Source organism: Mus pahari, chromosome 8 (assembly GCF_900095145.1).
Source record: "Mus pahari chromosome 8, PAHARI_EIJ_v1.1, whole genome shotgun sequence".
NCBI lineage: Eukaryota > Metazoa > Chordata > Mammalia > Rodentia > Muridae > Mus > Mus pahari.
This window is the reverse complement of record NC_034597.1, coordinates 48,936,291-48,952,036: the sequence shown is the minus strand read 5'-3', so window position 1 is coordinate 48,952,036 and position 15,746 is coordinate 48,936,291. Positions and strand designations below refer to the sequence as shown.

The 15,746-nt window shown below is 40.3% G+C and overlaps 1 protein-coding gene across 7 annotated transcripts in view; it reads left to right on the top strand.

Moving 5' to 3' along the window:
- The window catches only part of Zdhhc20 (zinc finger DHHC-type containing 20), a 53,004-nt gene that overhangs the window by 19,640 nt on the left and 17,618 nt on the right, over positions 1 to 15,746 (top strand). For all 7 annotated transcript variants that reach the window (XM_021203233.2, XM_021203232.2, XM_029541589.1 and 4 more), the window contains exons 4-7: positions 6,067 to 6,187; positions 8,287 to 8,356; positions 9,254 to 9,286; positions 9,999 to 10,119. In XM_021203233.2, coding sequence (XP_021058892.1) covers positions 6,067 to 6,187; positions 8,287 to 8,356; positions 9,254 to 9,286; positions 9,999 to 10,119 — 345 coding nt within the window. The remainder of the gene's footprint in view (positions 1 to 6,066; positions 6,188 to 8,286; positions 8,357 to 9,253; positions 9,287 to 9,998; positions 10,120 to 15,746) is intronic.

The following is a 15,746-nucleotide window of genomic DNA, read 5'->3' as shown; positions in this document are numbered from 1 at the left end:
AGGCCAGCCTGGTCTACAGAGTGAGTTCCAGGACAGCCAGGACTACACCGAGAAACCCCGGCTCAAAAACAAAAACAAACAACAACAACAAACGGCAAAACCTAAATTTTTTAGGAGAGTTAAGTTATAAAAACTGGAATTATTTTCTTTCCAATCATCAGGTGCACACTAAGTACCTGTCTTGCTTCTGATCTGCTAGGTTTAAAGATTAAACAGGAAAATCAGATCGACCTGGTCCTTATATTAGAGTCAGGTGTTAAGTAAGCATGTGGCAGAAAGATTATAATATATTTAGAAAATTGAAGTAACATTAGAAAAAGAGCGATATGGCCTAGCAGAGCTGGGTAAAATTACTCTGGGGAGGAAAAAACTCCTGTTAGTTGGTGTCTACAGTATTTTCCTTAGGATTTGGAGTCCCGCTGAGATGTTTGTAAGTCTTCTTCCTCCTGGGCTTCCTGTAGGGAAAATCTTTGTTGTTTCCTCTAGTGTCCCCGTTGTATAATCAGGCCTGTTTCTGTACAATAGGCAGATGGAGTAAAACCTGAAGGAATGGTGAAAGGGTGGCTACAGATGAGGATAGCTGGTCGACATTATTCCATCTCCTCAAAAAAGATGGCTGCCTGCTTTCTTTTCTTGTTTTGTTTCTGTAATGGTTTTGAGACAGTGCTTTTCTCTGTAACCCAAGGGGCCTTATATTCAAGGTAGACTTCCTACCACAGTCTGCCAAGTGCTGGGCTGAAAGCATGAGCCCTATGCCCAGCAAAATATGTTGTCCTTTCTAAAAGGAAAATTGGGCCCGCCATTTTCTAGTTGGAAGTGTATAGAGATTGCCAGTCTACTGCATGATAAGAGATGATGTTCACTCACATGGTAACTAACACACCAGCCTTATTCTGTGAGCCAGCATGCAGTCTTATTACCTTTATTGCCTTTGGAAGGTAGCTCTGTTCCAGCATCAGGCTATTTTCACACCCTATTGTCTCTCATTGTCTCCTTTGTCAATATTCTTTTTCCTTTGTCTTTCTGGAAAACTCCCCTTTATTTTTAGGGTATATCCCCTTTTTATGGTAAATATCCCCCTTTATGGTCTCTACCACCACCACCTCCATCTCCAAGAATCTTTCTTGAAATCACTATTTTTATCTTACCTTAAAATAAAGATTAAGATAAATTAAGAAAAAATGTTGACAGTTTTATATATGTATATAATGTATTTTGATCATACTCGCCCCCCCCCCGTTATCTTCTTCCCCAAACCTCTAAACTCCTTTTTTTCTGTGTGTATGCATCTCTCTCTGTCTCTCTCTCTCTGTCTCTGTCTCTGTCTCTCTCTCTCTCTCTCTCTCTCTGTGTGTGTGTGTGTGTGTGTGTGTGTGAATAAGACAGAGAGAGAGAGAGAGATTGAGATTATGGGTCACTGAGTTGGATTAGGATGATCTGCCTGAACATGGGTATGTGTTATTTACTGGAGCATCAGCAACTTACCAGTAGCCACACCATTGAAGAAAAATGATTCTCCCATCCCTGGTAGCCATTATGTGCCATCTCCTCAGCTAGGGTAGGGCCTTATGAGCTTCTTGCCTGTCTGTGATGGGACGTTGACACAGTCTTGCACAGGTAACCATGAGCCCATGAGTAACAGTGGCCGTCTCATGTCCAGTGTTTCATCATCCTGTCCTTCATTCGTACATTCTTCTGCCCCCACAGCCTCCACAATGCTCCCTGAGCCTTGGAAGGGATGATGGAGATGTGTTTAGAGCTGACCTGTCAACAGTCACATATCATTCTTAGTGCTTTGTCCAATTATAAGTCTCTGCATTAACCAACAGCATGCACTGCAAACAAGCTTCTGACCAATGCTGAGAGTGCAGCTCTACTGTATGGGTAAAGACATGAGTATTTATAAGGCGGTGTGGCACCATGTCATCCGTTTGGCAAAACAACAGTAGTAGTGGTGGTGTATGTTGTCATCACTGCTCTACCCGTCAGCCATGGGCATTTATCTAGATTTACTACTAGGAATGAATGAATTCCCTCTGCGGAGTGAACATTAGATCTGTCAGCCATGCAGTTTCTGTCCCAGTGGGCACACCTGGCCTGGCAGGTGCAGATATTTTAGTGCACAAAGTCCTCTGCTGGGAAATCTTTTATCTACCAGCAACCTGATAGCTCCTATAATGCTATTGCACTGATTTTTATTTTATAATTCTTTGTTTTGAAGGCAGGATTTCTTTTTATTCATCTTTAGATCTGTGCCATTTGAAACAGTGCTTAGCTGTTGATTATTTTTATTTTATGTGTATGAGCGCTAAAGGTATGAATGCGCACTGTACATATGTCTTGTGTTGGTGAAGGTTCAGAAAAAGGTGCTGAATCTTCTGAGATTAGCGTCAGTGACAGTTGTAAGCTGGCATGCTGGTGCTGGGAACCAAACTCTGGTCCTTTGTAGTGACAGTAGATGTTCTTAATCACTCACTGAACTAGCCACCTCCTCAGCCACGGGCCTCGATGCCTCACTGCCGCTGTTTTCATTTGGGAGACAGAGATTCTTTGTCTAGCTCTGACTGCTCGGAATTCGCTCTATAGCTCAGGCTACCCTCAACTCAGAGATCTGCCTGTTTTTGCCTCCTGAGTGTTGAAGGTGTGTCCTGCTTGCTACGCCTGGCTTCTTCTTCTTTTTTTTTTTTTTTAAAGATTTATTATTATATCTGTTTGTTTGTTTGTTTTGAGACAGGGTTTCTCTGTATAGCCCTGGCTGACCTGGAACTCACTCTGTAGTCCAGGCTTGCCTTGAACTCAGAAATCCGCCTGCCTCTGCCTCCTGAGTGCTGGGATTAAAGGTGTGCGCCACCACCGCCTGGCTCTATTTATTATTATATCTAAGTACACTGTAGCTGTCTTCAGACACACCAGAAGAGGGCATCAGACCTTATTACGGATGGTTGTGAGCCACCATGTGGTTGCTGGGATTTGAACTCAGGACCTTTGGAAGTGCAGTCAGTGCTCTTACCCACTGAGCTATCTCTCCAGCCCACGCCTGGCTTCTTAATTGGTATTTAATATATGTTTATGGTTAGACTCTTGAATGAGCTTGTAGTCTGGCTACACAGGCAACTGGGTCAGGAGGAATGCTTGAATGCAGGAGTTTGAGATGACCCTGAGCAACATAGCATAACTACCCCTTTAAAACAATAATGATGTAAAATATCTCTTCTTAGTTATTTTGCTGCTGGGGATTGAACCCAGGACTTTGTGCATGCTAAATTCATGCAGAACCATCCTTGATTCATTTACATATTTAAGTGGAATTTTTTGAACATTGGATTTAAGCTAATAAAGGCATCTCTTAGTTTACTTTAGATTATAGTCAGTAGTATTGAACATTGTACATTATGGTATCTGAAAGTTTTCATTGACCTTAATTCTTTTTTTTTTTTTTAAGATTTATTTTATTTATTATATGTAAGTACACTGTAGCTGTCTTCAGACACTCCAGAAGAGGGAGTCAGATCTCGTTAAGGATGGTTGTGAGCCACCATGTGGTTGCTGGGATTTGAACTCTGCACCTTTGGAAGAGCAGTTGGGTGCTCTTACCCACAGAGCCATCTCACCAGTCCTGACCTTAATTCTTAAGGAAAAATAGTGACAGTGGGTAAAAGTGCAGTGGAGCTGAGGTCTGGAATCCTGATGCAGGCTAGATGGGTCGGCCCACAGGAACTGCAGATACCTGGTCAGAGGCTCTGCAGTGTAATTATTGAACATCATACCATGAGATTTTACTTCTCTTCCTGAAAGTGTCGAGTCTATTAGGCACAGGAAAGTTTGTGTAGACGTTCACCATAAGTAAAACTGTATACATCTTCTCTGACTGCTCTTTCTGCTCAAGTCATGCTGTATAACCTAGGAAGATGTTCTTAATTCTTAATACACTGTCTTGTTGAGGTTTGGTAAGCAGTAACAGCAGTAGTAAAATAGTTAGAGTATTCACCTTAATGGTTGCTAGAAAAAGATTCCAGAGAATACAGACTATCTGTCTTTGCCAGTAATGTGTAATATGAAAATTTCCTCATCTCTTACAGTCATGGTTTCCTGAGCCCAAGCTGTTGTCTTATTTGTAACAGTGTGTATGGTCCATCACTCTTAGTGATGAGGCAGTTCCCTGTTTAAGTTAGCATAGATCAAAGTGTTCCTCACATGGGACTATGGGAAATTCTAGTCAGTGAGTCCTTGACCTTTTAAAAAGAAGCGTCACTATTGTTAAAATCTCAAACATGACTTTAAAAAGTCTAAATTATTCTTAATTTTAAAAAGCAAAACTGTCAGACTTGATTTTTTAAAATGTAGAAATTCCTAGTTATAAGAAGTCATGGAAGAGGGAAGGCCCTTGATTTGTTTGTTGGTTTGTTTGCTTTTGGTTTTTCAAGACAGGGTTTCTCTGTATAGCCCTGGCTGTCCTGGAGCTCACTCTGTACTTGAAATGGACCCATTTGGTGTCTTGGTGGCATGGGAAAAGGAGAGGAAAGAGGATTATACATTCAAGGCTAGTGTGGGCTACATAGCTGGTTCTAGGCCAGCCTGGGATACATAGCAAGATCCTGTCTCTTTTTTTCTTTTCTTTTCTTTTCTTTTCTTTTCTTTTCTTTTCTTTTCTTTTCTTTTCTTTTTCTTTCTTTGTTTCTTTCTTTTTTGTTGTTGTTTTTGTTTTTTCTTTTTTTGGTTTTCAAGACAGGGTTTCTCTCTATATATAGCCTTGTCTGTCCTGGAACTCACTCTGTAGACCAGGCTGGCCTCAAACTCAGAAATCCACCTGCCTCTACCTCCCAAGTGCTGGGATTAAAGGCGTGTGCTACCACTGCCCAGCTAAGATCCTGTCTCAAAAGAAATAAACTAGAGGGAGGACTCCATGGGTTTTGAGGGGGTATTTTGTTGTTGTTGAGGTTTTGGGGATTTGTTTGTTTGTTTTGGTTTCTTTTGTCTTTTTGTGTTTGTTTTGAGTTTTGGCTTTGGGGTTTTTGTTTTTTGAGAGAAAGAGGAAGAACATGAAGTCAGTATGGGAGGGAGGACATAGGAGTTGGGAGGGACAAGAATATATGATAATGTATTTTATGAAAACTATTTTTAAGATCCCCCCCCCAAACAAACAGAGACCTATGAAAGGAGTATCTCATTGGGGAAGGAGATTGATAAGGTGATGAACCTTGTAAGTCTGAAGAGAATATAGCACAGGTGCTTGCCTTTTAAAAAATGAAAAAAACCAATGGAGCTGGAGAGATGACTCAGCAGATAAGAGCACTGGCTACTTTTCCAGAAGACCTGAGTTTGGTACTGAGAACCCATGACAGATGGTGTCTCAAAAGTCTATAATCTAGCCCCAGAGGATCCGGTGTCTCTGGCTTCTGCTAACACTACACTAACATGTATTCACCCACATGCAGGCACACACCTACACATAATTAAAAGAAAAAAATTTAAAACAATGAAGTCTGAGCAATGCTTTTTTTTATTTCTTTGAGGCATTTGGAAAGGCAAACATGAAGTCCCCTGCCAGGGGTTTCACTGTAACTTGAGCATAGCAACCTTTTGGCTTTCCTTGTAAAAATTAAATTCTCTAGAACTTAGCTCTGGTCAAAGCAGCTGCTTTTTGTATAGGGTGGTAGTAGTTACTGCAGAGACTCATAACTGGTCAAATGCTGAGAAGAGATGATTTCCCGAGCGGTCCGCCCTAAGCAGGGGCATCTGCATCACTCCCTCTATGGCGCAGGAGCACTGGGGGAAGATCAGGTGAAATGATTTTTTTAACTGTTTTATTAAGGATTTAAATTTCACCTGTAAAAGGCAAAAGTACAAAAATAATGGAGTTCCTGTCCTAAGCCATCATTAGTAGGAAGTACTAACACTTTGAATCTGTGAGGTTTTTTGTTAAAATGTACACGAAGTTAAGTTTGAAATGAGTTTTGTTTTCATGAAGCACAGTATTTGGGAGTCCTCCCCTCTATTTCAGGTAAAACTTTTTCAGAGCATACTAGGTAAGAAGTACAAATGTAGTCGTTGTCTCTCTCCATCTAGTTCTACTTGTCAAACTCTGAGAAGGAGCGTTATGAGAAGGAGTTCAGCCAAGAAAGACAGCAAGACATTTTGAGAAGAGCAGCAAGAGACCTGCCTATCTACACCACATCAGCTTCCAAGGGTAAGAGGAGCAGGCTGGACTTCACAAAGGAGTTTTAAATGTGCATGTCTCTGACCACAGGTGAAATGTTGTCTCTGACCACAGTTGAAATGTGCACGTCTCTGACCACAGTTGAAGTGTGCATGTCTCTGACCACATTTCCTGTTTACTGCATCTTGTGTGGTATTTCAGATGTAAGGCAACTTGTCAGAGGGGTTCGAGGTGAATCTGAGTTTAGTTTGTATTGTTGCCTGTTTTCATTCTAACACTCAGCCTTCTCTGCTAGAGCTTTTAAATCCTGTTCCTACTATACTACCGTTTGAAAGTTCTGATTTAAATTTAACTATTGTATGTCACTGTATAAATAAGAAATCAACAATGTGAAATATGGGGAGAAGTAAAGACAATGGGGAGAAAATTTTACCAAGATATGAGTTTTGAGGCCAAGCTATGAACTCTGCTGGCTAGTTTTATGTCAACATGACACAAACTAGAATCATCAGAAAGGAGGGAACTTCAACTGAGAAAATGAGATCAGGTAAGCCTGTAGAGCATTTTCTTAATTAGTGGTGGGCAAGGGCCCAGCCATTGTGGGTGGTTCCATTCCTAGGCTGATGGTCCTCGGTTCTATAAAAAAGCAGGTGGAGCACGCCAGTAAGCAACACCCCTCCATGGCCTCTACATCAGTTCCTACCTCCAGGTTCTAGCCATACCTGAGTTCCTGGCCTGCCATCCTTCAGTGAACTATGATGTGGGAGTGTAATCCAAACCCTTTCCTTCTGCAGATGTGTGGGTCGGGTGTTCCATTACAGCAATAGCAGTCCTAACAAGCCCAATCCACTTTCCCGGTTCTAGACTGCCTGCTTCCTCTGGGACACTGCTCCTCGGGGTCAGCTGAGACATTGTTCCCTTTACTTTGGTTTAACTCTTTGATAGAGAGGAGTCAGAGATGCTGTTGAGCTGGTCACTCTCTATACTAGAGGGAATCGTTTAAATTATATACCTTGTTAATTGGTTCAGACAAGATAGTACCAGCTTAATAGTTCCTTTGTGCTGAGTTGTTGTACAGAACTCATTGAAATTCACAATAATCCCATGGGGTAGATATTATAGTCCCATGTGTACATGGGAAAGTAAGATACAGACCTGGTATAATCTTGTCACCATAATGAGAACCAGCCCAGGAAACTGTGAGAAACCAGAACATAGGTTGGGAGTTAATGCCAGACTTCCTGACAAAAGCATGGGCTAACCTTAAACTCAGTTCCTCCTGCCTTGGCCACTGGAGGGCTGGGATGGTGTCAGGCATATTGCAGGCATTTGAGTGCAGTTGTAAACATCTATATGGTTGGTCCATTTATAGCATGCTGGCAGACTGCAGGAAAACCAACTGTGATCGCTCTGGGGGAGTCCTTGTACTGTGACTCAGGATGGCAGTAGATAATGTCAAATTGGAATCCCTATGGACACAGGTTGAATTACTTGTTCAAGATCATCACAAGGCTGTATGTGAAGAAATAGGAATTGAATTCAAGTATTTTAATTTTGGAACCAAATGAACTTCTCAGGAACAGAGCACACAATCAGGGAGCTTACCTTTGTGGCTGTGTATAAACCTGACTCAAGGTTTTAAACTGAGTCTAGTGGGTCACACCTTCAGTGGCTATCCTGGTCTTACGTAATGAGTTACATTATTACATAGGTAGACTCTGTCTCAAAAACCAAAACGAGGGCTGGGGAGACGGCTCAGGGGTGAGAGCACTGACTGATCTTCCAGAGGGCCTGAGTTCAAATCCCAGCAACCACATGGTGGCTCACAACCATCTGGAATGGGATCTGATGCCCTCTTCTGGTGTGTCTGANGACAGTGACTGTGTATTCACATATATAAAATAAATAAATTAAAACAAAACAAAATGAAAAAGCAAGAAAAGTTTTAATTATCTGCAATATTTTAAGGAGTATATTGGGATTTTAAAGATGGAAAACAGATGGTGGGTTGGAGACATAGCTCAGTTGGTAAGAGTGCTTGGCATGAGGACCTGAGTTTGAATCTCTGACATTTTTATTCAAACCACCACACACACCTTTGAGTTTCTTCCTTTTTTCTCTCTCTCTAGCTATCCGATATTGTGAAAAATGTCAGTTGATTAAACCTGACCGAGCCCATCACTGCTCAGCATGTGACAGGTGAGTGCTACTCCGGTTTCCTTTCTTTAGCTCCACCCTAGGCCTAGGGAACAGACAGACATTACGTGCTTCTTCATGCTTCTTAGCAAAATCATTTCATCTTTTCCTATTACTTGCTGTTAATATAGAACTATCATAAATGATTATGTAAGCTAGAATATACTAGAAGACTTTCTCTGCTTGTTGAATAGAATTTTAACTTTAAATATGCTTTCTGTACTATGCTTAGTGTAATGTTAATGAGCCAATGGTTACAACCACCTTGTAAAATATGATTGATTACTTCTTGAATTAGAGACTACAATGATATTTTCTTGTTTTTATTATCAATGTTGATATGGAAACAAAAAAAAATCAATGAAGTAAATACTATAATTGTTTTTATCTGCCATCACTTCCATTTTAATTCTTGTTTTCATGTGAGAAGTTAGTTTAAAACCCTGACTAATCCGAGCCACTTAGACAAGCTGTGCTAACTTTCTGGGTGTTAGGTTTCTCATTCTTACATTATTTGTGAGGTCTGTAGTTGGTTGCTGGAATTTTAACTCCAGGCCTCTGGAAGAGCAGTCAGTGCTCTTTACTGCTGAGCCAGCTCTCCAGCTCTTAGCTAATGTTTAAATTGGGCCTTTGTAATGTACCAGAAGTCATCTCCACATCTGAATAATAAAATGTCATTTGGTCTGGTCCAATGAGCTAGATGCAATGAACTGACTTCACAATGTAAAAACCTTGTGACTATTTACCCGTGGAGGTGTTTACAGAATATCACAAGTTATCTGATGTTTCTAGGTTGCCTCATAAGATTTAGTTTTAAGGGAATATTTTTAAGTGCAGTAAAATAATGAGAAACTAGAGTCACAATTTTTCTGTATGAATTTTTGTATGCTTGCTTCCTAGATGTGTTCTTAAGATGGATCATCACTGTCCATGGTATGTATGAAAAATAGTGGAAATTGCCTAAGCCAAGGGGGCCAGGGTTGGGCATCAGAAGCAGGAATTGAGAATGATTTTTTTTTTCTTAGTAATCCCTTTTATAAAAATCTCGTGATGCTGTTTTTTAACTCCAGAGTTCCAACACATTCTAAGCACGTGCTCTGTACAACTAAAATCATACACCCAGCTCTAATATCCTATATTTGATTCAGTTCAATTATTTATATTTGAGCTCAATTAAATTACTAACATACACATAAACATACACATGTATTTATAATAGGGATCTGTAGATTTTTTTCCTTTAAAAATACCTTCTGATAAATACATAATTCAGATGTTGATATATTAAAAATTAATATTAGAGTTGCAAAATCTATATAATGTTAATTTAAAATATATCCATAGTTAAGGTAGTTTGTTTTCTACTTCTTACTTGACTTATTGCCAAGTAATGATGATGTAAAGCTTTCTGGTCCTCTCTTTCCTTCTTATGACTAAAAGGCATATATTAATTTACTGTCTTAACCATCTCTATGAGGTTAGTAACATCAAGTATATTCCTACTTTTGTACAGCTGCCAGAATTTTCACATCTCACAGAGCTGAGCTTCAAACATCCTTCTCCCACAAGCCTGAGACCACATTTTGAATTCTGTTTCTGTGCTTATGGTTTGTCTTCTATAATGTTACTTTCTGTATTCTTCCAGGGTGAATAACTGTGTTGGATTTACTAATTACAAATTCTTCATGCTGTTTTTGTTGTATTCTCTACTATATTGCCTTTTTGTGGCTGCAACAGTTTTAGAGTATTTTATAAAATTTTGGACGGTAAGTCTTTTTTTTGTCTTAAACATATGTAAGAGATATGTGTTTGAAAGAGTCCCTTGGTACTTTTTAAAGTAAATCAGATTAGATTTTATAATGGTGTAGTCAGGACTATACTTTCCTTCATGTAAATTGCATGTGTACGTGTAAATACATGTTTACTTGTAGACTAGAAGTGTCTCTCTGTGATGCAGATTGCCAAGAGCTATTTTAAAGAGGTCGCTACTTTCACTTGACTTGATAAGGCTTACTGCACTTTTGCAGTCAGAGTGATATCCTTGGGCCCAGACTAATACTTGCTTCCTGTTTGCATACTTTTTTAAAAAAGATTTATTTATGTATTATTATAATAAATACACTGTAGCTGTCTTCAGACATACCAGAAGAGGACGTCAGATCTCATTATGAATGGTTGTGAGTCACCGTGTGGTTGCTGGGATTTGAACTCAGGACGTGCAGAAGAGCAGTCAGTGCTCTTAGCTGCTGAGCCATCTCTCCAGCCCCTTTTCTCAGAATTTTAAAAAAGATTTATCTTTATTTTGTGCATTTGAATGTTTTGCCATATACATAGGTACACCAGGTATGTGCCTGGTTCCCACAGAGACCAGAACAGGGTGTCAAATCCTCTGGAAGTAGAGTTACAGAAGATTGTGAGCTGACATGTATGTTCTGGGAGTTAAACCTGGGTCTTCTTCAAGAGCAGCCAGACTCTTAAACAGCTGAAATGTCTTTCCAACCCCGTCTTCTCAGATTTTTTTTTTTTTTTAAGATTTATTTATTTATTATATGTATAAGTACACTGTAGCTGTCTTCAGATACTCCAGAAGAGGGCGCCAGATCTCATTAAGGATGGTTGTGAGCCACCATGTGGTTGCTGGGATTTGAACTCAGGACCTTCGGAAGAGCAGTCAGGTGCTCTTGCCTGCTGAGCCATCTCACCAGCCCCTCAGATTTTTTAAAAATGGCAAGTAGTTGAAAATAATCAAATGTTTTAACAATAGGGACTAAAGTTTGATTTATCTGTGAGAGGAAAGCATACAGAAACAAGCACCCAGTAGGGCGGTAACTGGGAGTGACCTCTGGGATGTGCTGTGAACAGGGAACAAGGCATACATGAGGGCAAATAGTATGTGATGGTGTCTGGGGAAAAGTAAGCTGTGGTGTGTCCTGGCCTCTCTGGGAATGTTAGAGAGCTTCTGATAGTGCCATCTGCTCAGAAGGACTGACAGGAGAAGAGACACGCTGACTCCTGTTCTCTTAGGGGTGTTAGGTACCATTGCAAATGTTTATCTATTCAGAATATATAATCAAGTTGAAACCTTTTTAATTTGTAAATTTATATTCTTTTTTTTTTTTTTTTTAAGATTTATTTATTTACTATATGTAAGTACACTGTAGCTGTCTTCAGACACTCCAGAAGAGGGCGTCAGATCTTGTTACAGATGGTTGTGAGCCACCATGTGGTTGCTGGGATTTGAACTCTGCACCTTCAGAAGAGCAGTCAGGTGCTCTTACCCACTGAGCCACCTCACCAGCCCATAAATTTATATTCTTGAGGGGAAAATAACTACAAAAGTGTGAAAAGAACTCTTATCTTAGAAGTAGTGTGGAGAACAGCTGGTTTTTATTAATAACATTTTCTTGGTATTTGATTTTTATGTGTTTATGTGCTATTGATATAGTTTAGAAGTAACTTTAAAATATATATTCTACCCTTTCATTAAATCTTTAAATATCTGGATATACTTCATCTATTTTTCCCCCCTGTTGTCATCAGACCCATTGAATATAGGCTCAGTTCTGACTATCACACTGCTGAACCCAGTGTCCAATCTTCAGTTGGTAATTACTGAGTCCTTGTTTGTCCTCTGATACCTAGGTCTAGAAGCAGGCAGACCTATATAACTATATATTCTTATAATTTAAACTCCATGAAGGCAAGAACTTAGATTGCTCTTTCAGTTGTGAAATCTGAAATAATACTTAACTGCACAGAAGTGATGGATTAAATTAATGTAAACATGTTGCAAATGAAAAGCATCCAGTAGATGTCTGTCTGTGATGGTCTTAAATTAGCCAATCTAATCTAGAACTCACCATGTAACCTAAGCAGGCAGTCCTCCTGCCTCAGCCTTTGGTTTTATTTTTCTCATTGTATGTCTCAATCTATTCCTGTCCCAGCATGTCTGTGTCCTGATGCCATGTTTTTATACTCCTTTCTTAACATGTAGCACCTGTTGATTTATGATGAGCACTTACCTTTGTTAACTCTGCATGTGTAAGACTGTGTTTATTATTCATAGCCAGATCTTTTTAGGAGCTCGATCTTTGTTTTGTCTACTTTTTCTAATTAGTTTTATTTTCAAGATTTATTTCTTATGTGTATAGTCTTCTGGCTGCATGTACACCAGCAGGCCATGGTTGTGAGCCACCTTATGGTTACTAGGAATTGAACTCAGGACCTCTAGAAGAGCAGCCAGTGCTCTTAACCTCTGAGCCATCTCTCCAGCCCCTTTCTGATAGGTTTTTGTTTCCATAGAAAAGATACTAATCTTTATTCATGATCTTGGTGTAGATGAGACTTTCTTTAGTAAAATATAGAAATCTCCAGCGATTAAAAACAAAGTTCATAATTTAGGCAGCACTAAAATTGGCAGTTTCTCCTACCAGGAGCCGCTGTGCATCTGTAGACTTGTACTCTGTTGGCTGAGACAGGTTTGCCTGGGCCCAGGCTGTAGACTGCTTTGCCACACAGCACAGCAAAGTCTCCTGGGTGAAAGGCAGCCCCAGTGTTCATGCCTGTCTTAGTCAGGGTGTCTATTCCTGCACAAACAGCATGACCAAGAAACAAGCTGGGGAGGAAAGGTTTATTCAGCTTGCATCTCCAAACCACTGTTCATCACTAAAGGAAGTCAGGACTGGAACTCAAGCAGGTCAGGAAGCAGGAGCTGATGCAGAAGCCATGGAGGGATGTTCTTTACTGGCTTGCTTCCCCTGTCTTGCTCAGCTTGCTCTCTTGTAGAACCCAAGTCTTCCAGCCCAGAGATGGCACCACCCACTAAGGGGCCCTCCCCCCTTGATCACTAATTGAGAAAATGCCTTACAGGTGGATCTCATGGAGGCATTTCCTCACCTGAAGCTCCTTTCTCTGTGATAACTCCAGCTCTGTCAAGTTGACCCCAAACCAGCCAGTACACTGCCCCTAACATTCTCGCCTTCATGGCACCGGCTCCTTGAAGATACTCCTCATACTCTGACTCTTGCTACAAAGTTTCCGTTCACATATTAGCTTGTATCTTCTAAACACATTTTGTTTTTCTCAAAGTTTGCTCTTTTTAAGCTCTTTCCTTTGTGTTTCTGACTGCTCTCTGTTTGATATGAGACTGTTTCCTTCTCACACCTTTATTGTTTACATTTTCACAGTTAAACCGTGATTTGGTAGAGGAATAACCGCGGCATACAAATATGTCCACATATACTCTTTCTAACACCTGGAAAATTTTAAGATGTATATGCGTTTTGTTATTATCCAGCTCTGGTGAGGCCCCCAGAACTAGAGCCTATTGCTACTGAGAAGATAATTACTCAGAGGCCCCAAAGAGAACAGTCACAGCCTAATAGAAGTGTGGGTGGTTATTCCGGGGCTCAGTGAGTGCAAGAGCTTTAGGCTCTAAAAGTTTTAGGATTAGCCAGTTTGAGTAATCTCAATGGAGTTTTGGATGACTAAACTAGAGGATACTGCTTCCTGGTGGGGGTGGCAACAGGGATGGCAGGCTTGGAGTTTAGGCTCTGGATTGGTTAGCATATGAAAGTTGCCCTCCTTCATGTTGAATTCTTTTCTAAGTACTGGCCAGCTTGTGAAGGCAGTATCTGCCAAGTCAGTGAATCTCCAAGATCCCAGAGCGCCCGTACAGGAAGAGAAGGAGCATGGTTGTACAGAGGGTTGTTCCCGCAGTTATCAGAGTGAGAAGCTGAGACTGGAGAAGTGAGGTGGCTACCCAAGGTTGCATAGTTCATAGTATAGAAGACTAGAAGTTATGGCCAGACCCGTATTGCAGCGTCCAGGTACTTCTCACGGTCATTCGTTAGTTAAAAGCAGTGTACAGCACCGAGTCAGGGAACACAGTTATTTAAATATTGTAATTGAGGGAGCCTGGAGAGAAGATGATGGCTCATTGGTTTAGACCACTTGTTGCTCTTACAGAGGGGACCCATATCTACATGCTGGTTCACATCCACTTACAGTCATGAACACGGTTTACTTACATATGTGTACACAAAACTTACTCATTAAAACTAAATTCTTAAAACTGTATGGTTTTTAGACTTTGAGCAAACTTCATCTGGCGTACTCTGCACATCTTTAACCCTAGCACTCAGGAAGCAGAGCAGGGAATCTCTCTGCGTTTGAAGCCAGCCTGGCCTGCAGAGTGAGTTCCAGAACAGCTGGAACTATATGTAAGACATTGTCTAAAAACAAAAACTAGATAAGCTTCTGCTCAGTGATAGATTATGAGCATCTGGGCCCTGGTCCTTCAGCAGCATTGAGGAGATGCAGCCTAGCACTGTCCTGAGAAGGTGCTTCCTCATGGACTTTCACAGAAACAAGTTTTAGGACAAATCAGAGTTAGTGAGTTTATTGAGTAGAGAGAAGATATAGTACACACATGCTTTAGAATAGTAGTTCTCAACCTGTGGGTCATGACCCCTTTGGGGGCCAAATGATTTTTACAGGGGTTGGATATCAGATATCCTAGATATCAGATAGTTACATTATGATTCATAACGCTAGCAAAACTGTAGTTACGAAGTAGCAACAAAAATACTTTTATGCTTGGGAATCACCACAATAAATATGAGGAACTGTATTAAAGGGTTACAGTATCAGGAAGGTTGAGAACCACTGCTTTAGAGTGAAGCACTGGTGGAAAAAGATGGTTAGGAAATCACATCATGCTCTCAAGGTGTGGATGTGGGTTCTCCAGGGTTGTGAAGGTAGCTTGTGATTTTGTGGCTAAGTTACATTATCTGAAAGATGTAATCTAGAAGAGTTTAAGACGAAACAGAGTTGAAAATTTTGCTAGGGTTTAATTAGTAAAGTAAAACTGAACTAGCTTAGTTATTTCTCTTAAAGAATATGCTTCTGTAAGTTTGAAGCTAATGTGGTTTCCATTGCAAGTTCTAGGCCAGCCAGAGAGCTAAATGGTAAGACCCTGCCTCTAAAACCAAAATGAAATCTTAAGAGTAGTTTTTGAGGTGTACTTTTTTAGACTTAGGACTGACAGATAAATTCAAAGTCACAAACATTGTGTCCAAAATATGCAAAGTTTTAAACATCTTTTGCTGAGGTAAATCTCCAACCCAAATATCCTCCAGCAATGAAAACATGACTCAATGAAAATATGAACACATGCTGTGCACCTAGATTGGGCAGATCTATTGATACACTGCCATCTTACACATCTATGAAACCCCTTACAACTTGTGGTTTCTCCAGGCCACGTGCTTCTGCTCCACTTGTTGTCGTCGTCATCGTCTTCTTCTTCTTCTTCTTCTTCTTCTTCTTCTTCTTCTTCTTCTTCTTCTTCTTCTTCTTCTTCTTCTTCTTCTTCTTCTTCTTCTTCTTCTTC